The following is a 22,987-nucleotide window of genomic DNA, read 5'->3' on the forward strand; positions in this document are numbered from 1 at the left end:
AATTTGACCAACTCATCAAAAAATGCCTTTTATGTCGTACTTATGTAACCAATTTATATGTAATCCGGATATTTTAAGGCAAATAAATATTTATTTGAGTTTTGCACCCTAAAGGGATGCATGAGCGTTGCTGTTCTCTCGTCTAGGCTGTTTGTTTCCCTCTTTTTGTGTGCTGATGAATGAATAGATTGCTTCCTCTGTCTCAGAGCCTCATTTATAAGTCATTTATATAGTCACGTTTGAGCTGGGAGCATTACTTTTGTCCACTCATGCATTACGGTGTAGCGTTGTTGTTTGCCAATCACATTAACTGGTCCTGCTCAGTCTCAATCACGCTGTGTTATCTTTTCTATGAGCAAATGTTGGGATTTCTTAGGAGGTGAATGTGGATTCTTTACTAATACACACTGAGCTGTTCATGGGATGTGATTGGGGAGAGCAACATAATAAATAAAAATAATACACAAAAATTGGAATAACATGGTATTTTAGACCAACCCAAGGTCGATCTAAAACTGACTTTCTACTCCGTTCATACTCAAAGCACTTTCTTTCTACAAGCCTCATTTTCTCATTCAAATAGCACTTTTTTGTAATCTTTGAACCTGGAAAATGGACGATAGATGCATCAACTTAAGATTGATGCATCCGTCCCTGTGTAGGACACGGGGATCAGTCCAGACCATGTGATTGGAAGCAGCCGTAAAAAGAAGGAGAATCAATGTGTTCTTAATATAAAGGCAAACTCATCAAATTTCTTCTCTAGGTTAAAAAAGCTCAGGTTTATTGCCGATTTGACTCAGAGGAGAGCTACATTGTTACAAACTGTTACAGTTTGTTATAACTGATCTGCACCATTAAAAAGACAACACACTTCAGGTGTGTCTGAGTCTCAGTATCTGTTGTTTCGCTCTGTATTTGCACTGCTGAGAAACAACACGCACAAGATACGAGATGTTTTCATTGTGTAAAAAGAAATAAAGCTAACTTGCCTGTTTGTATTTTGTCCATCGGGTTCCTCGTTCCCCTGACGCTCTACGTTCAGTTCACTTCTGCTCCCTTTCATCAAAATGCTGGTGTTAATGAGGACCTGAAATAGGTGGTGCTCAGCTCTGTACTCAGCAGCAAAGAGTTACAGGATTAGTGTCTCATGGCTGCACTGTAATTGCCTTTTTATAGTATGCCTCTGGCAATAAACCAAGGCACAATGTACATTCCAAATTCCTTTAATTTTAAATATGTTTATATTGTCTATCCTGTAAAATAGTCAGATGTCTATTCATATTAATGTACAGAATTCACCTGCTTGCTGCTACTACTGCACATTCACCCAATGTATATACTATATATATATATATATATATAATGTTCTTCCTCTCCTCTCCTTTGGTTACAGAACCAAATCATTGCACACCTCGTTCACAGCATTGAGCGTCCACCTGTGCCAATCATACATTCGTTCTGGTGATACCTTCCCCTCCAAATATGCAAACTGTCAAAACCACATCAGACACAAAATAAGCTGTGATTATTCTTCCAGTGTTAAACTCAAATTTACAGTTGTGTGATATATTTATATAATCTCCCAAAGGTTTGTGACATCTTTACATTACCAAGTCCAATACAAGACGTCAGATGCAGTGGAGACAGGTTCTCTGGAGTGATAAATAATACTCCTCCATCTGCCGATCAGATTAGTAAGTCAATTAAATCATTTCATTCCACCAACTTTGTGGGAACAGTTTGACAATGGTCCCTTCCTGTTCCAACATGACTGCGCAACAATGCACGAAGCAAGGTATATAAAGATGATGAGCAAGAAGGACTTGACTGGACTGCACAAAATCCTGACCTCAACTCGAAAGAACACCTTTGGGATGAATTAGAGCGGATACTCCAACTCTCTTATCATCAGTCTGACCTCAATTTCCCATAAACAGAAGTGATGTTGTTGTAGCTGCAAAGGGTGTAACGACATCACATTAAACCCTATGGATTAAGAACGGGATGTCACTCTCAGGTTACATGTTACCAGTTGCTAGTTACCCTCAGCAACAAGTACAAGAACAATCACTCTTTTCAGCTATTGTTATCTCAATATGCATTTACAAAATTGTCTACACATTTATCAGTCGTATTGTGCACACAAGGACAAAGATAACTGCATAGCTCTCAACTCACCTTTGTAAATAATTTTGCTACCAAGACACCCCCAAACAAAGAGTCTATGATTGCACTGAACACATTCCTGTGCTTGAGCATATCACTGTGTGCATAAGCCTGTTGCTAATTGTGCAGCCAAACTGATTTTCAATCAGTGCCTCTCCCCGCGTGGTGCAGGTGCCATGCAGCTGCAATAAACAGCCATACAGAGCACAAGAAAGGCGCAGACTTGCTCGCCGCTCTTTCAGAAGCGCCAGGAGAGAGATGGAAGAGAAGAGTCAGGTGCAGCGTTTTCTGTAACTCTGTTGGAGATCTGCAGTCTCCTTTGTGCCCCATGCTGTCAGCTGTTTAATTAAAACCAGGCTCGTAGAGTATAATCAGTTCGCTGGAAGCCTACCTTTGCCAAGGAGGGAGCAGTGCTCAGAGCAGATGTTTGCTCTAAATCTTTCAACTCAGCAGAATATGTGGTTTTCTTGCCTCAATGAATTATGCTCACAAGTGGATATTTTCCGCTTTTGTCTAATTTTAGCTTTAGCAAAGGCAAAAAACGCACGTCCTCTGCCATTTTTCCTGCTACTGACATCACTTAACGACGTAGTGTTGAGACTCGTGCCCTTCTAAGTAGACCCATATGACCGTTTGCATCAGAAAATGTCAGGTAGCGGTAAAGAGAGAGAAGATGACAACTCAGAATGAAACTCAAAGACTCAAACTTGAAATGTGGTACATGATCTTCCATGTAAATGACTGATGCACCCCACATACAGCCTTTCTATCCAGGATTCAGGAAAACATGTAACTGTCTGTTTCATTACTTTAAATATATTAAAAGGTTTTTTTTTTAAATTTCGTGTTCCCATCAGTTGTTGATTGGATATTAAAACTAACAACAACCTGGTATTGTTTGTCCTAACGTCTTTTGTCTAATTCTGTAGAGCCCATGTGAATCATAGCCTCAGTTTCCCGATATTAGGTGACAGGAGTGGCAGCCGGTGTGGTCTTCTGCTGCTGCTGGTGCTTCAAGGTTCAATGTGTTGTGTGTTCAGAGATGCTCTTCTGCACACCTTTATTGTAACAAGTGAATATTTGAGTATCTGTTGTCTTCCCATTTGCTTCAAAGTTACTTTACCTTTCTTCCTCACTCTGATGCTTTATTGTTTGAACTTCAGCACGTCGTCTTCACCGCATTTCCTGTTGGAAATTGTCTTTAAATGTATATTCAGATACCTTTAATATCCTTATCACATTATATTTCTCAGAATGACTATATTCATGTTTCACTGTGGTAACTTCCAACCTGAGAGGCAGGACATAACATGAAAATCTACTTCTCTAAGACCGAAGCAAATGCAGAAACAACTTCTATGTGAAAGAAACATTGTATTTATTATTTAGCAGATTGACAACTTCAGAAATACAAAATTGTCAGGGTGAGCTAAAGTGAAAACAGCAAACTAACAGAACTATGCATCAACACAAACTCAGAGACCTGACTGAAAGTAACAAAGCAAAAATATGGGCTTACATTTTTAGTCTATTATAATAAGAGAACACAGTTACAGAATAGCAGCAGCAGTTCACTCCTACTTACTCCTTCTATCCTCCCAGGCTCAATCGCTGAGCTGACTCATGTAGGGCGTGGTCCTCAGGCTAGTGTTGCCACACCTGTTGCAGCCCGGCGCCTGCACAGTCTATGCAAATCTTCTATGGTTACGACACTGACCTGAGAATCTCTCGGCTCATTTTTATCTCATATTTACTGTCTGACACACAACCAATGGTCTGTTAGCTCCGCCTCGTTTTTGGCGTTGCCTTCACAGATTCATCTTAAAGCTGGGAGGAAGATAAGCACATACAGAACAGTTACCAGACCAATATGCTACTTTTGTCACTTGTCAAGATTATGCTCTGACACAGTTACGAATTTAAGTTACAGTCTACCAGTCAAAAGGTAAAGTCATCTTTGAAAGCATCCTTTATAGACAGAAGGAAACAAACTTCTAACAGTAGAGTTTGATCTATTTTTTTTAAAGGTCTTAAAGAAGCACTTGATGCTATAATGTGCTTAAAGACTGGGGCTCAAAGCTGCATGTCCTAGGGAAATAAAACTCTAGTTTCCCTCCTCGCCCACTAATGATGCTTATGGAACGTGGGAATATGGGAAAAACAGCACTGATCTTGCATTGCAGTGCTGTTCAGACTCTTTGTATTTTCACAGTTCTACATCATGTAGAGACATCTCAAGCTTGACAGCTCTGTCATGACTCCTTATGGATGCTAAGCCATCTCTGGAGAATTGCAGCTCAAGACAAGAGTTCAGACTGAATTATCTGTGCGAGGAGAGGTAATGTTGTTGAAGGAGTCAAAAGAAGGGCATTTAAAAATATAAGTGCATGTATCTTATTGTGGAGGAAGTTTTCTCTGCTTCTTGACATGAGAATCTCGAGTTGGAAGAACTCATTGGGTGGTCGCTCTGCATGTACACACAAGCCTTGCAGTGGAACTCACAACAAGCCTGGCAAGGCTGTAATAAAAAGTCATTTTGGTTTTAAACTTGTCATCTAGCATTCCAAATAAACAGGCAAGAATGGTTTTGAATTCTTTGGAAAGGCCGCCCAAAGCACCTAGACACCACACGGAAGTTTGATGCCTTCACTGACCACAGACAGTGAAGATAGCTTCGTTATAAACTACTATGTATGTGTGTGTGTGTGCCCTCAAAATGCTTCTTTCTAACGATAAGTGCTAACTGCTGCATTTCAGCAGCTGACATTCTGGATAGTACTGCGTGTGCATTTGTGAGGCAGTAATTCAAAAGTAACATTTAACTTTCCCCAGGGGTGCGTGCACACCGGTGGGCTCAGCACGTCAATATTCTCCAGGAATGTTCTGTCTGCTCCGCTGTGCTCCTGGTCATCAGAAAGATCCTGCCGGTCTGAGCTTTTCCTCTCAACCTGGTGTGGGAGTTTGTGTTTGAGGCCAGCCAGCAACAGATTTCCCCAGAACAAAAGGAAATCAATTTCATTTTTCCATTCCTTCGTTCCTAAAGCACTTCTGATCTAAGGCAGATCTCAGGGTAATATACTCGGGCTTCAGAGGACAAGAAACACTCTTTTTCTCTTTTTTTCTCCTGAACTCGTGTTTTCCAGCGTGGTTGAATAGCATATGAGAGAAAAGTCTGAGTCTGTTTGTGGTTTGGATTTAAGAAAAAGACACTTAATTGCTATGCTCCGTGCTGATTCAAGCCATGAGCTAAAAATGTCAGGTGCAGGTCTCAGCCTATATTTCACGATGGCCCATTTTTGTTTTTGTATCTCCCGAGCCCATACACAGCACATTTCTCCAACTTAAATAAAACACAAAAACAGGCCATTGTTTTTTATCCACACTAATTTCCATTTCAGCATTTTTAAATAGTTTGGAACAGCTGTCCAAGAACCATTTTTAGCATGCAAGCGCCAGCAACTAATCACCGTCTGAAAGATATCAAGGCGGGAAGTTTCACTCAGGGTTTTTTTTTAATTATTTTTTTTTTTAACAAATTGCCTGTAAAGACTGATTTAGATCATTAGCCTTCAATGACGCCTTATATAAAGAGGCACCATTCCTTCCATAAGAAGTTCTGGCTATGTTTTGGTGAGCCGCGGGGAAGGATGTACCTAATGGGATGGTGAAGTGGGTGATGTCTGAAGTAATTATTTGCCAAGATGAAGCACTGACTGATCGTGTGATGGGTAAACAGAAGCTGTTGTACATTCTGCACTCATGTGTCGGTGTCCAAAAAAACTCCAGAAGATTACAAAGAGGCAAATCAGTACTGAAGGCTCAGGTATCTTGTTTGTGACTAGGCAACCAGATGATGGCCTCCAAAAATCCTGCTCCCCTAACCCCACCGTGTGGTAAAACAGACACAAAAACAGACATCTCACCCAGTTTTTAGACATGCAATCATTTCCATAGTTTACCAGCTGCACTGAGTCCCTCTCTGTCTCTGTTCTCTTACACTGCTACTTCTACACCTCCCTTTTTCCTCCTATTCTTTTTTTTTTCTGACTTGTGATGTCTGTGGGTGGGAGGCTATAGGTGGTTAAGCTTGACCTTCCAGATAGTTTTAGTGTTAAAGGGTGCGACAGTAAAGTGGTTTTTGATAAATAAAAGGATTTTATGTGACTAAATGAAGTTTTCACAAACCTTTTTTTTTTTTTGCCTTTGCAAATCATCTCGTGATTTTCTAATCTCGAAATTTTTTAGCAACCTCTTAATATAGCTGCCGACTGTCTTTCACGTATTAGGTTCATAAAATAATTATTTTTGGTCTGCGCTCGGCAAACTGAGCCATCATTTTGCCTGATCAGTACACAAAACCCTGACTGGATGAATAATAACACTCAACTCCAAGCAGCAAAGCTTCGGTAGTTGTTGTGGTAACATGCAGACAATAAGTCTGCAGCGATAATAGCAGCTCTTTGAGGCCGGCTGTACTTTGTGCTAGATTGTAAATATAAGAGAAGAGAATACCGCCCAATGCTTTAACTTCAACAAGTGATTTTAAATAATGTGATAAATCTCCAAAAGTTGATTCTGTTCATCAGGACGTAGCGTTTTGTGGGAGAAACATTTCCTCACTCATCCAAGTGACTTCTTCAGTCTCAGCTGACTGCAGGTTTCAAATCTTATAAACAGTACATTTGCAATTACTTTCCTGCAACATTTGATTTACTTTCCTGGATGATTGAGAATGCATCAAAATGTGATAAATCATATAAAAAGCAATAAGCAGTGTAGGTAGGAAATGTAAAAGAACTAATAAACTAGCAGCTATTGTGAACATCAGTGTGGTTATTAGAAAAAAGGGGGAGAAATCCAAACGCCGAAAGGGTCGACCCTCTGTTAGCCACAGCTATTTATGCTAAACAGCTAATCAGTGAGTTTGTGTATTTGAATGTGAAGAATTAACCATCCATGTAGCCACACGGCACTAACATGAGTGAAAATGTGAGCTTTAACTTGTTTACCTGACACTGCATAGAAATAAAAGCACATTACATTTTAAATGGTGTATGTGAGAACGTCTTAAGGAGCAAACTAACACTGACTTTCACATGCAGAAGCATTTATCTAATAATACTGCTGAGATCCAGAAAGTATAAAACACTTACAGTATCTATAGAGAGGCGTTGAGAGATGTTAAAGACAGAAGGTGCTGCTGTGTGATAAAGTATCCTGATGCTGTCCGTGTGTTTACCGTGTGTTTTATGCTCGTCTTTCAGAACACCAGAGTGCTGTTCAACATCCGTGTGGTGGGGGGATCCGTGTTTTACAGCTACCTGTCACCTCAGGATGGGCAGCCTCTCTACCACCCTGCTGTCGACAGGTCAGGATGCCAAAAATACTTGAATCTTATAAGTTAGCGTATATCAGGGCATCACAAGTCCCCATGTTATGTGTTGGTTCTTCCAATTATCACTTATTCACTCATAATGACTTTTTCTTATTTTGGGGTGTTAATTGCAGTTCCTGTTGAAACTTGAATCTTCCTCTGCAGCTCTGGGGAGCCCCCACAGCTGCAGCAAGTTTTATGCCTAACAAAAATTTGAAAGCATGCATGAAGCGAAAGGTCACAGAACGTATTCCCTGAGCTCTTTACGTTTTTTTAAAATGTCTGAATAGACAGTGTGTAAAGTATTTTTATATAATTAGATTTTTTTTTTTTACAAATTTATCACTTCTCAAAAATGAAACTCTCCCTTTCGCAAAAGGATACAGAGGCTATTCTGTACCACTTCAAATTGTGGTCAGATGCATCCTGTTATCTTTTATAGCTCTTGAGGTGTCTACTTAAACTTGATTAGAGTCCACCAGTGGAAAATAGCAGGGATTGGCTGTATAGTGTACGGAAATTGACTCCACACATCAGGAAAAAGATCAAGCTGTGAACATCCAAGAATAACTCTGTATGCTCCCGTGATAAAACTAAGGCAAGGCGTAGATCGGCAGAAGGGTCTAAATCCACATCTGAAACTTTGCGGTTTCCCAGGAGTGCAGTGGCCTCAATCACTGTCAAATACAAGGAGACTGAGATCAGTCTTCTAGGAGTTTTACCAAAATGTGTAACCCAGCTAAGAGAGGTGATCAAGAACAAGACTTCAGATGTCCTCTGTAGAACTGGAAAAGCCTGCTGAAAGGACCACCATCCCAGCAGCACTCCATCAGAGCAGCTATACGACTGTTTGGGACTGAACTCTTTGCACTATGTCTTTTAAAATCAAGGTGCTGCCTATCATCTAGAAAATGCTAATAGTACAGAAGAGGTGGTGGTAGCATTGAGGACTGCTTCTGAACATCAAGGATAGGAAGGACAGTCAGAACTGTGAGATAATTATTAGTTTTGCGTAGCTAGCCAACTGGTAAGGGTTTATACCAGATAAGTAATGTCCCGTCTTCCTCCCATCAACCAGTCAGTCCAGATGGCCGCCCCTCCCTGACCCTGGTTCTGCCTGAGGTTTCTTCCTGTTAAAAGGGAGTTTTTCCTTCCCGCTGTCGCCAAGTGCTTGTTCATAGGGGTCTTCTGATTGTTGGGGTTTCCTCTATTATTATAAGGTCTTTACCTTACAATGTAAAGCACATTGAGGTGACTGTTGTTGTAAATTGAAGCTATATAAATAAAACTGAATGCGACACTTCTCGTTTGAGTTAGCAAACTATAAGCCTGATATTGTCATGGTCCTGGGTCGGTGACCCAGTGTTTTGTGTTTTTCGGTTAAGTTATACTTTTTGAATTATGCTTTTCTGTTTTGTATTATATTTACTCCCTTTGTGTTCCTGGCTTAATTCTAGTTCTCAGTTCCTGGTTTGTTTTCCTAGTCTGTGTTTTTTATTTTCAAGTTTCCAGTTTAATTTCTAGTTTTCATGATCAAGTTTTTTCTGTTGTTTGTTTGGTTGGTTGGTTTTTTTTGTGAGTTTATTTTTTTATGGAAAGTCTTCCCCGCAATAAAAGGTGACACTTTAAGTTTTCATTCCGTGTACGGGTCCTGCATTTGTCCTTCATCCTGCCCGCTACAGCACACACCTTGACAGATATATTCATATTTTATTGGTCTAAAGAATTATTAGATCATTGTAAATATCTCCTGAGTTGTGGAATGACTGGTATTATGTTTGAAATCCAACAAACTCACCTCAATAACCTGTTTCAATAAGCTAACTCATATTAGGTCTAATTTAATCAGTTTGAATGGATTTGAATTCCTCTCTGATCTAACCAGAAGGTTTCTTGAAAATAAAAGCTACAGGCAGCATGCTGACATGCTGCACACCACCATGTGTGTGGTTAAAAATAAGTTTAGCATTCTCTGATTGATGCTGTCCTGAAGGCAAAGTTGGCTTTTATTTCATCTTTTTTATGTATATCACATTTACTGGAAAGATTGGCTTTGATTTTCACAGCAGTGACTGAAATGTGCAGACATTTCCTCTTTCTTTACAGGCGCATGTCTGATGGCTTTCAGTTGCAGAAGTGAATTGCTGTTTCAAAGGACCATTTTGGCAAGGTCTTTAAAGGACTTCCATTTGTGTGGCTGCGAAGAACAGTTCATTCACTCACTGAATGGTGCTGATGGGGGCAAATGCTTTTGAAATCTTTTGAAATGCAAATGCAAAAGCAGCACACTGTATCCGAGAATCTCATGTAATGATAGCGTTTGAACTCTAATGATTCAGAAATATGTTCTGTCCCCAAGTCAGCCCACATCAAGTAGGCAAGAGTGTTCTAGTGCAAGTGCTCCACTACACTTTGTTCACTTCTTTTGGCCTCTGTAAACTGTTTGTGTTTGTGTGTAATGTCACACAGGTCACTGCTTCCACAGAGATTGCCTTGTTAGCACCTTTTTGGTCATGTTAGCATTAAAGTATGGATGTAAATATTGGGTGGCAACTACTTTGGTTCTGAGTGAAACCTCTGAACCACTATCAGATTGAAACTGCACCACCTACTGACTTCAGTCATCCCCTGAGTCTTATTTTAGTGGGTGTCTCTTTAACTATTAAATGTTAGCATGCTGCCATAATTAGCTAGATGGTGTCAATTATAGGAATTGCACTTGCTTACTATCAGCATGTTTTAACATCCTGATCTAAGACTTTAGCTCAAAGATTTCTGTATCTATGTACAGACAACAGAATGCTCTTCTTAAAATAATAATGTGCATAGTGTCACACATATCACAATTGCCATAAAAACGAATGACAGCTGCTGGTAGATTCCTGCTCTTTCTATTAATTTTCTTTTGAAACTTTGATTTTGTTCGACAGCTTCCACAGCACCTCAGAAATGCTCAAAGTTGATTTTTAATGGAGACATTTAAAGGTTCTGTCTTAATGGAATGACAGCAGTCTAACAGCACAAGCTGAAATCAACATCAGATAATTCAAATATGTTCATCTGTATTGCACATCTCACATAAACATTCACTCCTATGTTTAATTTTATGGGGATACATTGTTCATCTCTCTCGGAGTCAATACATCAACTGCTTATGTCCCATCTAAAAACAACAACGATGCTGACACCTAGCGGTTTGAAAGCATCAGTGCACATGTACTTAAACAGTCCAGTAAATTGATAAATGTGTCATAACTTGAAACTGCAGCAAATGTTAGAAAAGCCTGATGGAAATAAAACAGATGGAGTAGTCCTGCTGACAGGATTGATGTCACGTTGTACCGATGCCTCACTGCCTCACAGCTACCTTTGATCCTGATGTCTTTTAGAGCTTTGAAGCTGTGCGGCTCAGGAGGCCCTCCACATGTGAAGCTCATTATCGAGTGGGAACACAGAATCAAAGACTGGTCAGTACATTGTGCATCCAGTTGTTTCAGTATCACTTTAGCATTCGCGCTAACCTTAACTAACTCTTTGTGCCCGCAGCCTCTTCGGTAACATTAAGGAAGAGGTGGTGAAGGATGCGGAGAGCGTGAGGAATCAGCAACAGCAGCATGTACAGCAGTACAGCTGCACCTTGGATGAGTGCTTCCAGCTCTACACGAAAGAGGAACAGGTAGACTGTGTGCTGTTATAGAGAGTTTGGAACAACAGTACAGCACGGATGTGTTGCTGCTTATGCTCTTTTAGTTCAGCGGCCTAAACTGTGTAATTGATTTCTGTTATTTAAAAAAAAAAGTGGTAACTTGTGCACAAAAATAAAAGAAAATATTAATATCTTAATATATTACAATATTAATGCTGATAGATCAATCAATGAATACATTTCCATCTAATCTATGTTTCTTACTGATACCCATCAGGGAAAGACAAAGACTGTTTTAGACACAATTAAAACACTTAAAGCTAACAGTGGGGTAGAAGTCAGCAAGTTGTTTTGTATGTGTCAAGATTCAACTAAAAGTTTGGCCCAAATTCAGACCAGAATGAGGAATTTAAAAAAAACAATCAAGTTTTATTAAAAACTGATAGCTTGGCCAGCAGAGGTAACAAATCCAAAGTGACAAAACCAATCCAAAATAAACAGACGGCACTTGCAGGGGAGAGGAGCCGCATTGAAAACCCACACAAGCAAACCAGGAAGTACAACAAACAATCTGACGAAGAAGAAGAAGGCAGAACTATTTATACTCAGAGGGCTGACCAATAAAGTGGAGACAGGTGGGGGACAAGGCTCAGCTGAAGAAAAACAAGATAGTCAACAGACAGGAAGTAAAATCCAGGAACAAGATGCCAGAGGAAATGAGTTAACAGAATAAAAACAGGAAATGAACGAGCCACTATAACTGAAATGAGGAGGCGCTGAAACTGCAGTGACAGATGGAGGAACAGATGGGGAAACACTGAAGGAACTAAAAATAAATAACAAACTCAGAATAGGAACCGAGGCTGAATAAAAACCAAGGATTCAAAACCAACGCCGAAGCACCAGCAGTGCTTCTAATCTCCACAAGCACAAAACGATAAGAAGAGACAAGAGCTCGAATAGAACAAGAGCTAATGGTCGAAGTGCTGGAACCATACCAACCACCGTGGACCCTACAGAGATCACGCACATCGCCCAACTCCTCCAGGATGGCACATCAATACCTGCCACTGCCAGAAGGTTTGCTGCGTCTCCCTGCACGGTCTCAAGAGCATGAAGAAGATTACAGGAAGCAGGCAGTTACTCTAGGAGAGCTGGACAGACAGGGAGTAAGAGGACGGGCACTGCCAGAGTGACAAAATGACCTCCAGCAGGACACTAATGTGAATGTCTCTTAATAACTGGCTCTGGTCATAGTATTGGTAGGTCCCTGTGCAGACCTGGGACAAGATCCCCAAAAACACCATCTATAGTCTCATTAGGAGTGTTCCCCAATGTCGTCAGGCATGCATACAAGCATGTACTGAGTAACATTTTGAGTTGCTGCAATGAAATTTTGCCAAAACGGACTATTCGTCAGTTCTTCTCTTTGTGGTGTTTTTGATCATTTTCATTTCTGTCACACCATGTGACATATTTTTATATCCTAACACATATTCCAGTCCATATCAGTATAGACATCCATTAAGTTTGTTTTTTCCAGGTGAGATCTGATGTGTTTTCAAAGGTTTCCTTTCATTTTTCTGAGCTGTGTACATTTTGCTACTGAACTAGTGCATTGTGGAACTGGTTCCACGTGTTTGTGTTTGTATTGGTATTAAATCAGGAAGTAATCAGGTAGTTCAAAAATAGACAGTTGTTGTTGCTTGTAGATATGCCAGCGTACAACACACTGACGCTGACTGAAACGGGAAAAGAATGTTTGTTTTTGAAAGGTTATGTTTGTCTATCGTCTATCAGTAGGTGGTAAAGAGGTAAAAACAAGCAGGCGAAGTATTTTTATCAACTGCAACATGTCAAATGTCTGTTTATGCTCTCCTCTGTGGGCAGTACATGACAGTGTTAGACAGCTTTTAAGTGGGTTGTTCCCATCATGTGGAGTGTCAGAATCATATGACTGTCCATGTGCTTCAGTGATGCGTTCAGCCAAACACTCCAGAGACAAAACTGTCTCTTTTCCCAGTAAAACATCCAAAAGGCACTGAAGATAGTTTTTTTTCCTGTGTTTTTTTGCATGGAGATGTAGATGAATGTAATTTATTATTACATATTATTAGAATAATTAAGAGTAGACGTAGATTAGAAAGTAGTTGAATCCATTTTTTAGTCTGTGTGACTTTGTTACAGTTGCATTTTGTTACCAGCTGGTGGAGCTGCAGCCTCGAGGGAGGCGCTGTTCAATCTATGCCGGTAAATGTTCCTCTGATTGAGCCAACTTACCAATATTTCACTGTATAAATAAATTCCTTTTTACAAATTGCAGGTGTTGACTCCTTTCTAAACCTGATAAAAAGAAGATAAAAGCATAAAATCATAATTATCTTTTTTTCACTGCAGTCCAGAAAGCAAATGCAAACATTTACAAAGGTACAGAAGGCAAGCGGAGGATGTGTTTTTTTTCTGAGATTCTCCGTATGTTTGAGGTGATTTTTGCCTCACAGAATATTTTTTAAGCAATGAGATGGTTGTTGTTGTTGTGTGTCAGCGAAAAGTGCAGCTGTGCTTTATTTGCGATGCATGTGACATTAACAAAGCGATAAACAATCTTCAGCGCTTCTTTGTAAAGTTTGAGTGCATGACCTTGCTGAATGCAACAGCTCATCACTTCACAGTATTCAGGATGGTAAACATAGGGAAGCGAGAAAAGTGTGCGCAAGTAGCAACCATGGCAACAGATTCTAAATGTACGTCTTGGTCAAAGTCGAGCTGATTGCTCCACGAGCAAAGGAAGAAAGAATTTCCAGGTTTTCGCTGCACCAGTGTGTGAGTTATAAGAATGTAATAAAACAGGAGGGGAAAACTGATTTGCAAACATATGACGCAGAAGAGGGATTTTTGAGAGACTGTCAAATATTTAAACGGCAGTTTTGTCTCTGCTTCCCTTCCTCTCTGTTTTTCCAATCAGCTGGCACCTGATGACGCCTGGAAGTGCCCCCATTGTAAGCAGCTGCAGCAGGGCATGGTGAAGATGAGCCTGTGGACCCTGCCAGACATCCTCATTCTCCATCTGAAGCGCTTCAGGCAGGTGGGTGATCGAAGGAACAAGCTCACCACATTCGTGCATTTCCCCCTGGTGGGCCTGGACATGACGCCGCACGTGGTGCATCGCAGCCACGGCGCCCATCAGCACCCTCTACAGCCGGGCTGGAAGCAGAGCAGACGACCTGACCTGGCTCCTCCTGACTATCTGTATGATCTGTATGCTGTGTGCAACCACCACGGAGGCATGCACGGTGGACATTACACAGGTAACATCTAAGAAATGTACTTAGAAGTTTGTACTTTATTTGTACAGTAACAAAGTCCCTCACAGTTTAGATAAAAACACATTAAAACCAAGTGGCCATATTTATAGATGTAAATTCATTCCTGCATATGAACTCCTGTACACGTATTAGGAGAAGCAGAGGCCACACCAAAGGGATTAAAGATGATTTAAGAAAAGCTGACCTTCTTTTAAACACAAATCACACATTCAGTCGACCTCTTAGGATGAGGGAAGCTGTTTAGTTTAGACGCTACAACCCTAAAAGCGTGATCACCTCTGGTTTTAAAATAAGAGCGTTAGGAGACCTTGATCAGAGCTGCAGCTGTAAGGTCTCTGTAGCTCTACTTTATACGCAGGAGCCTGGCCATGTAGGGCTTTATCCATCCATCCATTTTTTTCCACTTTATCCTATTGGAACTGGAGCCTATCCCAGCTGCCACTGGGCAAGAGGTGGGGATTCTGGATAGGTCACTAATTTGTCACAGGGCAGACAACCTTTCACATCTATGGGCAATTTGGAATCGCCAATTAAGCTAATTTCACGAAGTGCATGTGACGTGCACGCATTGGGAGGAAAGGCCCCAGCCAGATGGTGGATTTGAACTCAGGGCCTTCTTACTTCTTACACCACACCACCATGGGGATTTTTTAGGTTGTGTGAAGTCTTGTTAGCAGTCTAACCGCTGCCTTCTGGACCAGTTGAAGATAGGCTGGGGAGATCAGAGATTTATGTAAAACCTGAGTTTTATCTGAGGAAGCAAGGCTGGATGAGTTTTGGGATGTGAGATTCAAAATTCAGTTGTTTGTTGCAAGGTTCTTACCAGACTTTTTTACACAGCTTTTTTAAGGATTTCAAAAAATGAATAGAAGTTTGGAAATGGGCCTGTAATTGTCGGTGGGGTCTGTGGACGTTTTGGGGGGGGTTTGAAGCAGAGGGATGACAGAGGCTGTTTTAAAATAATCTGGCATGCGCTCAGATGATAGTGACAGTAGCAGATAAAGTCAGTCTGAAAATCAGTAAAAGAGAACATTCCAGAAACCGGTCTTTCTCTGCACCAGCTCCAGGTTTTAATGCTGTGACTAATTGGTGTATTTGACCCCTCACCCAAACTGTCATGATGCTGTAACGCAGACACTATCTGTTGAAAGAAGCAAGGCTTTCCCTGAAAAAGCAGTTTTGGTACCATAAGTTATAATGATACCTTTCTATAGGCTACATCGTCAGTATAAACTGGGCCTTCACACTTTATCCTGTGAGATGTGCGTGGCTTTTGAACCACGAGCTGAAAAGAAACTGCACGGTCCTTCTTTTCTTTCACTCAGAGGATGTGTCATGACTTCCAAAAAGAATTTCAAATTTTGATTTTTACAACCATAGAGCACTTTTCCACTTAACCTCAGTCTGTATTAAATTACCTCAGGTCCAGAGAAGGCTGCAGCATTTTCTCCCTTAAAAGTGAGGATACATTTATCATGACAGAAGTTTTTAGAGTGAACAGGAAAGCTGGGAGAGAGAGCGGAGGAAGACATGCAGCAAAAGCCCTGGGATAGATAGAACTCAGGTTTCTGCAGTAGCCTTATGATATATGGGTCGCCTGCTCAAGCTAGGCGATGAAATAAAATGATTTCAAGGCCAAGACCGATTTCACCCACACAGCCCTCGTGGAGTTGCAATATGTTGCAAAAATGATCTTCTTGAAGAAGCAGAAACAAACAGCATGACCACCACCATCATTAGACGCCAGCTGACATGCTGATTGATGTAAGTCTGATTCATAAACAGGTCCTCTGCCTACAACTAAATGACTGCAAGTAAGCAATAGAATAAAAAAATAGAAACTCAAAGGATTTAACTGAGAGGACTTTTGGTAAAAAAAGAATTACATCAAGTGCGAGAAGAAACAGTTTAATTGACTTGCGCTCATCTCAGACAAGCTGCCAGAAATGAGCTGTAGTGAAGAAGGAAGTTCAATTACAGTAAAAAAAAATCTCCTACCAGTTCCAGAACTTCCAGTCTGAGCCATCCCAAGTCTCAGAAAGGATCCATACAAGAGCCCAATCTGTTTAAAAGCCCAGTGAGGACACCCTGTGGCAAAGACATAGAAAAGCATTCATATTATCAGCTGCCTTGGTCATTAGCCGCAGCATGGGTATTAATAGAAAGCTGAACAGACAATTAAGGATCCAATTACCCATGCATTGTGTATTTTCCTGTGTATGTTTATGAGCAAACTCCCACAGACACACCCATCTGTGTACCACTTTTTCACTCATTAATTAGTCAAATAAAGAAACAACTGCAGTGACATCCTTTCGCCGGAGCCTAGCAGAAATCAAAGAGTTTGGTCTCTCTGCTTTTTCCATTGTAATTTCAGCCTATTGCAGGAACTCTGTTGACGGCCAGTGGTACAGTTATGATGACAGCAGCGCTGAGCCAGTTCCAGAGGCGGAGGTGTGCACACGTGGAGCCTACATCCTCTTCTACCAGAGGAGAAACACTATCCCCCCCTGGTCTGCCAGCTCCTCGGTCACAGGTCAGTCCTTTCAGATGCTGCACAGTGCCTTGTTATTATTAGTTGGCTGGAATCTGCTACACCTCATTCATATAATATAAAACTAATGGAGGCAACATGAGAGTGTCATTGCACCTCACACCCTCATTATCTGGTAAAAACTCTATTTTAGCCCCATCAGTGTTCATTTTCACTGCTACATCTTGTGTTGTAGCTAATAGCCAACAAAGGAAGACCTGCTGCCAGTCTCTATTTACATGAGTCACAGAGACGCTCTTTTTCATCGTTTCTACCTAATGCCTGTTTTTCCTAATGGATGAAAATAGATACTACTCCACAATCACAGATCTGTTGCCATCTCGATGCAGGATTGCTTCTTCTAATGGAGCTTTAGTTGGTCTTTTTCTCTTAATGCGCATGCTTATTATTGGACTGCAGAGCAACAAAACAAACTATTTTCATTCCTCTGTTTAGGTTCCACCAGCTCGTCCGCCTCTGACCACTGGCTGGTCCGGCTGACAGGGGGCAGTAAGAGGGGCAGTGTGGTGTCAGGAGGACCTGTGCCGGGATCTCTGGGAGCCGTACAAGCCCCTGAGTCTCCTGAGTTGCCAGTGTTTAGAGATGAACCTCCCAAAACAGTGGAAACATGTAGGTATCTGGACTAATGTGTATAGTTTGTATATTGTATAAAACACAAGAAGGCAAAAAAAAACCTTTAAGAGTAAAAGATGAGGTGCATTTTATAGTTTACAGTGCTACATTGTTACCAAAGGACTTGTATTCAAATGCATCCAGTCTCAATGATAAGCTATGGAAAGCTTGGTTAACTCCTTTCTCATCTTAACAAAAGGAGAAAACAATTCCTTGTTTTGAGTTAGTATTTTATTTTTGTTCTTGCTGATGATCTTGATGTGATTCCAACCTCGTGCAGGTCTATAATCTTGACCCTGACGTCCTTTGACAGTTTTTTGGTCTTGCCCAAGGTGGTGGAGAGGTTGGAATGGATGAAATGTATTCTGTGTGCTTTATTCACACCAATCTAACACAACCACAATCTCTGAGAGTCAGACTCTGGTTTGGTTGTTGAATACTTATTTCACTCAGTGACATGCAAATCAATAGATAATGTTTATGTGATGTGTTTTTCTGCATTTTTCTTTGATGTTCTGTCTCTCTCCATCAAAATGAAACTACTATGAAAGTCAGAGATTGTTCATTTTTGTGTAACTCAGGAGACCTACAAATAAGTTTTCCCCCAACTTTAAATAAGGACTATTTTGACTTTGTGAATCATGCAAAGGCACTCTAGTAGAAACAAATGAAAAGTATGAAGCTGGAAATGAGCACACTAGGTCAATTTTACCAGATTTTTACAAATATATCATCCTAAACTCTCCTCCTCCTTGGAAGCTTGTGAATTTTTTGCATTCTGGTATAACAATAATCTATCCAGGTCATGTCAATTTCTTTTTTTAAACTTTGTCTCGTGTCTTGTCTCCTATAGATGGGTCAGAAAACAATCAGTTTGTCAGAGGGTACCAGGGCAGGAGTGTAAGCATGAGATCGCCAACTAAGCCCAAGGACACCCTGAACAAAGTTCTCCCACTGAGGTGGTCCTTTGGTTCCAGAGACCGTATCAAGCACTCTGCCCAGACTCAATCTGGAGAGCTGGTGGAGTATCTCGAGTCCGGTCGGCGTCCAAGATGTACCAAAGACCCCATCATCACGCTGGTGGCTACCCCGCCACAAAGAAACGCCCATGGAAGAGTCTTTGAAGCAGGACAGGACTGCAGTTCACCGAGCGGCAGCAGCCTCAGCTGTACAGACAGAGTCAGCTCTGAAAGTTGTTACTCCCCCAAAATACCAGAGGGACAGAGCAGAACTTTTGCAGAGAGAAACATCGGCCATGGAGGCGGTAATGGCTGCAAAGATGTCAAAGCTCGAGATGATGATTCTCTGAGAAGGAGATCATCTAAGAGAGCGAGGCCAGACCAGGGCAGGACCCTGGAGTTCCAGCTACAGAGAGGGGCCATTCTAGGCGGTCAGTTCAGCCACAGCGCACCCCCAAGCAGAGATTCTACACTGAGAAGATCTAAGGTCCACATAGGGGCGACTCCCAGGGCACAAAAAGACTTGTTACAGATGGTCCTTCAGCCTGAGGACAGGAGGGTGCAAAGAGGACATGAAGGTCGGAGCCAAGAAAGTCTCTTCTCTTTTTTTAAGCCCGGTTTCTTGAAGAAAGACATTCTGAGGTCACCAGTCAAGGGGCAAGAGAAGCACCTGAAAGACCATGAAGATCTGGGAAGGCTGGCGAGTAGCAATTTAGCCAAGCTGTCCCTCTCCAACGGGACTCTGACTGCTGCGGCACTAGAAGAGAGGAAAGGCGCCGGTGGGCCCAACTGCGATGGCCATAACTGCAAAGTCCAGCTGGTCAACGGAAAGGCTGGAAGTCATGACCCTGTCGACATCAAACGCGCTCACAGCTCCAGCAACATCCAGACGAAACTAGATTTGACATTTCGCAGGTGCGCCTCCCTGCAGAGGAACGGAGAAGTCACGATCCCTCCAGCTCACCGGGTCCTGCTGGCGGACAAGCCGGGTTACGCCACTCTGCAGCGGACGCGATACAGTACCACCTCACTGGGTAGGCACGGAGCTTTCCCTGAGGCCTGTTTTAAAGGTCACATTGCACTCTGAAATTAATTATTATGTTATGTGGAATTGTAAATAAAATCCTTTCAGTTTGTCTGGTCTAAAAAAACAAAAAGCACAAATTAGAGCTAATGTCAGCGGCATGGTTGATGTTTTTCTTCTTATGTCAGCTTGGTTTTAAAATGAGAAACTGCCTTTGGTGAACAAAGAAGTGGTGACAGTGGAAGCAGGTTGGCCAAACATTCCTGCTGCTGTAATGCACTAATTGAAACTGTGGAATGAATTCCAATTGACGGATTAGGTGTAAGCTATTAAATTCCAGCAAATGCAGCCACACGTGTCAAAATGTCAGTTGAAGCCAGCTTTTTCTTTGTTACCAATGCTAGTGCTGATTTCCTTTTTGACAGGTGATCAAATACTAATTGTTTCCTTTTATATCCCATTATAAGTGCCTCTGTGAGAGCCTTGAATGACTGCTGAACACCCGAGCTCTCTACTGATTCCTCCACACCCACGCACCGGGAGAAGCCCACAGCTGGAGGCATCGGTGAATCAAAGTACATCTCTCTCCCCTTCATAGTACTGTTCTAAGTTCTCACCTGTGTGTGTCTTAAATGAAATCTATGCAGAGATGAATTACTAAGGGAAAATACTGCTGTAATGTGATTTGTTTCCTGCACTTTTTGTGTTGTTTTTACACTGCTGTCTGCTGTTACTACACTACATGTTTGAGTTTATGATCAACTTTTTTGAAAGTGGAGGTTGATATGGTGAATTTGCATAGTTTTAGTCCATTGTGGAGTGTGGCATGTACTGATTGACTAAAGAACAGTTTACAGTTAATGGGCGATGATGTGTAAGATTGTTCTAAAGCGCTGCAAAAACTATACTAACACAGCACTGTTAACCGGCTGTATTATCAGTTAAATATTATATTTTGTTGCACTTTCTTTTTTGTACACTTTTCCATATCTGTCCAAAGTGACCAGAGCTCATTTGGAACAATTGCATTGTACAAATTGGGCAAAACCAACAGATGCAGATGAGGACAGAGTTATTAGCCTCCCCTTTTTCCAAAGTACTGATACACAGAGCAGGCAATTTTTAACAAAGCTTTTCCAAACATCCTAGTTTTATTTTGGATGCTTACGTTATTTTACTTATCAGTGCCAAAATTATTAGCCCAGTCGATGTAAAAAGTCAAATGTGAATCCCTTTTGCTGGATAACCACCTGCCTGTTCTTCTTTGGTGAATCTCTCAAACTCCTACAGATTCGATGGCCTTCTGGCATGGAACTTGGTCTTCAGTTCATCCCACAGATTTTAGGTAGGATCCAATTTAGGGTTTTGTGTAGGCCAGTCAATAATATTCACTTTGGTCTTCTCAGTTGAGTTCTTCCCCAGGAGCGATGTGTGTTTTGGGTCATTCCTGTGTTGCAAGATAAAGTTCCTTCCACATTGATGAGATCCTCAGTTCAAGATGCACTGGAGCATCCCCACAGCCTAATAATCCCACCACCGTGTTTCACTGTGGGGTCGGTGTTCTTTGGTTGTAGGCCTACAATGTAAGCAGAGTCTCTGTGGCCGAAGAGCTCTAGTTTCATCTCATCTGACCAAAGGACACGCTTCCAGTACGCTTATTATTTCTCCAAGTTGTTAGTAACATACTTTCATCTGTCTCTTCTGCAAAAGTTTTTCTTGCTCTGCAACCTCCCAATCCACTCCTGTACATGGTTCGAGTGATAGTCTTCTTGGAGACTACAATTCCCTATTTGACATGTCATTCAATGGTGTCTTGGCAGTTGTTGGCATATTTTCTTTCCAGAGTCTTTGAGATCTTTGGCTTCCTACCTCTGCCAGGCTCGTTCTGTACTCTGTGACTCTCTTTTAATTTCTTGATGATACTTCTCACTCCAGTTGTTGGCATCTGGAAATGCTGTGACCACTTTGTATATCCTTGCTTTGGGATTATCAAGATTGCTCTGTTACAAAAGCAATAGGGAAAATTAGAAATTTCATACAGGTGATAATAATTTTGTTCTCATCTGTACTTCGGCTGGTGAAGAGTATGTAAGGGGACTTTCACGACTAAAGGTTTGGTCTGGGGGGGTGTTGGAGCTGTGAAACCCCATTCTTTTCAAATGTGCATTTTCCAGTGGTTGGTTTGCTCTGTGGAGGGAAATAAAACATCATGAGGAAATTTTAAGAAAGCACAGAAAACGTGTTTTTACCACCTCAGTGGCTTGCACAGCAATAAAGGAGAGGGCTGTTTTTTTTTTATCTCCACATCTGCTGCTCCAGTGTGTGGGAGAGTGAGTGCGTACTGTATGTCTTTTTCACTCAAGTTGGATTGAAATTTTACTGATTTAAAAAAATCGTGCACGAGGCTGTTCTTTCATCAAAGACTTGAAGATAGGCAGAGTGTTAATGGCAATCATGCTTCAAAGCATTCCCTGAAAATTGTATAAAGTAGCCGCCAGAAGCAGGAGCTCTTCCTGAATATTTAGTGTCTGTTTAATTCAGAGTAATCACCATTTCTGGAGCTGCACCGTGATAGCTTTCTCCGATGGGGCGGAAGCATGAGCAAACCAGAAATAACATTTTTTTTTTCTCTATTCAAACTCGACGATAAGCTTTTGATTTACAATAAATTGTTTTCAGTGTTTTAAATTTGTCACTGATGCTTTTCAGAGTCCCTGTTAGTTGCACACACTGTATCTGTCCTTGCTGTTTTATGTTCTGTCATTTGACGTCACTGTTTAAAATCACTATTTACCAAATTAAGTGATCATACATGAAGGATGTGTCTGATACATTATTTGGGAACAATGGCTAGATTCTATTTTATTAACTTTTTTAAAAGTCTACATTTTGTACCTGATGTGTAATTATGTAATTTAAGTACCAGATTAAAACTGTATGCTTCAGATTACCACGAAAGGGCAGAATAATAGGTTTGGTAGGTTTGAATGTGACACAACACACGCAAGTTCTTGAATTGGACTGTCTGTAACATCTGCATAACATACTGAGAGTTTTATGGGTTGCAAATTAAACACAGCTTTTCTCACAAATCATGTCAGTGTGGCAGAATTATTTGTGGTGCATTTTTCTCAGCATTGCTTCAAATAAATGAAAAACAGCTGAGTTTTTTCTTTTATTTAAAAAAAGGCATTGCATGGCTCGGGCTCCTCTTAATTGATACTTAATAATCTTTTTTTTTTTTTAAAAAACTCAAAGTGTGAATAATAACATTTTAAATTAAAAATAAAAAAAAATGTTCATGCATACAAAACAATGTATAG

The 22,987-nt window shown here is 41.0% G+C and overlaps 1 protein-coding gene across 1 annotated transcript in view; it reads left to right on the forward strand.

The window, feature by feature from the left end:
* Nucleotides 1–22,759, forward strand: part of usp43b (ubiquitin specific peptidase 43b) — a 90,105-nt gene extending 67,346 nt beyond the window's left edge. The window contains exons 9-16 of the mRNA XM_084926705.1: nucleotides 7,434–7,537; nucleotides 10,933–11,010; nucleotides 11,090–11,219; nucleotides 14,155–14,497; nucleotides 16,893–17,051; nucleotides 17,505–17,678; nucleotides 18,535–19,674; nucleotides 20,132–22,759. Coding sequence (XP_084782831.1) covers nucleotides 7,434–7,537; nucleotides 10,933–11,010; nucleotides 11,090–11,219; nucleotides 14,155–14,497; nucleotides 16,893–17,051; nucleotides 17,505–17,678; nucleotides 18,535–19,674; nucleotides 20,132–20,142 — 2,139 coding nt within the window. The 3' untranslated portion in view covers nucleotides 20,143–22,759. The remainder of the gene's footprint in view (nucleotides 1–7,433; nucleotides 7,538–10,932; nucleotides 11,011–11,089; nucleotides 11,220–14,154; nucleotides 14,498–16,892; nucleotides 17,052–17,504; nucleotides 17,679–18,534; nucleotides 19,675–20,131) is intronic.
* Nucleotides 22,760–22,987: the final 228 nt, after the last annotated feature.

The sequence above is a fragment of the Perissodus microlepis genome, chromosome 4 (genome assembly GCF_051167445.1).
Source record: "Perissodus microlepis isolate ML-2025 ecotype Zambia chromosome 4, ASM5116744v1, whole genome shotgun sequence".
NCBI lineage: Eukaryota > Metazoa > Chordata > Actinopteri > Cichliformes > Cichlidae > Perissodus > Perissodus microlepis.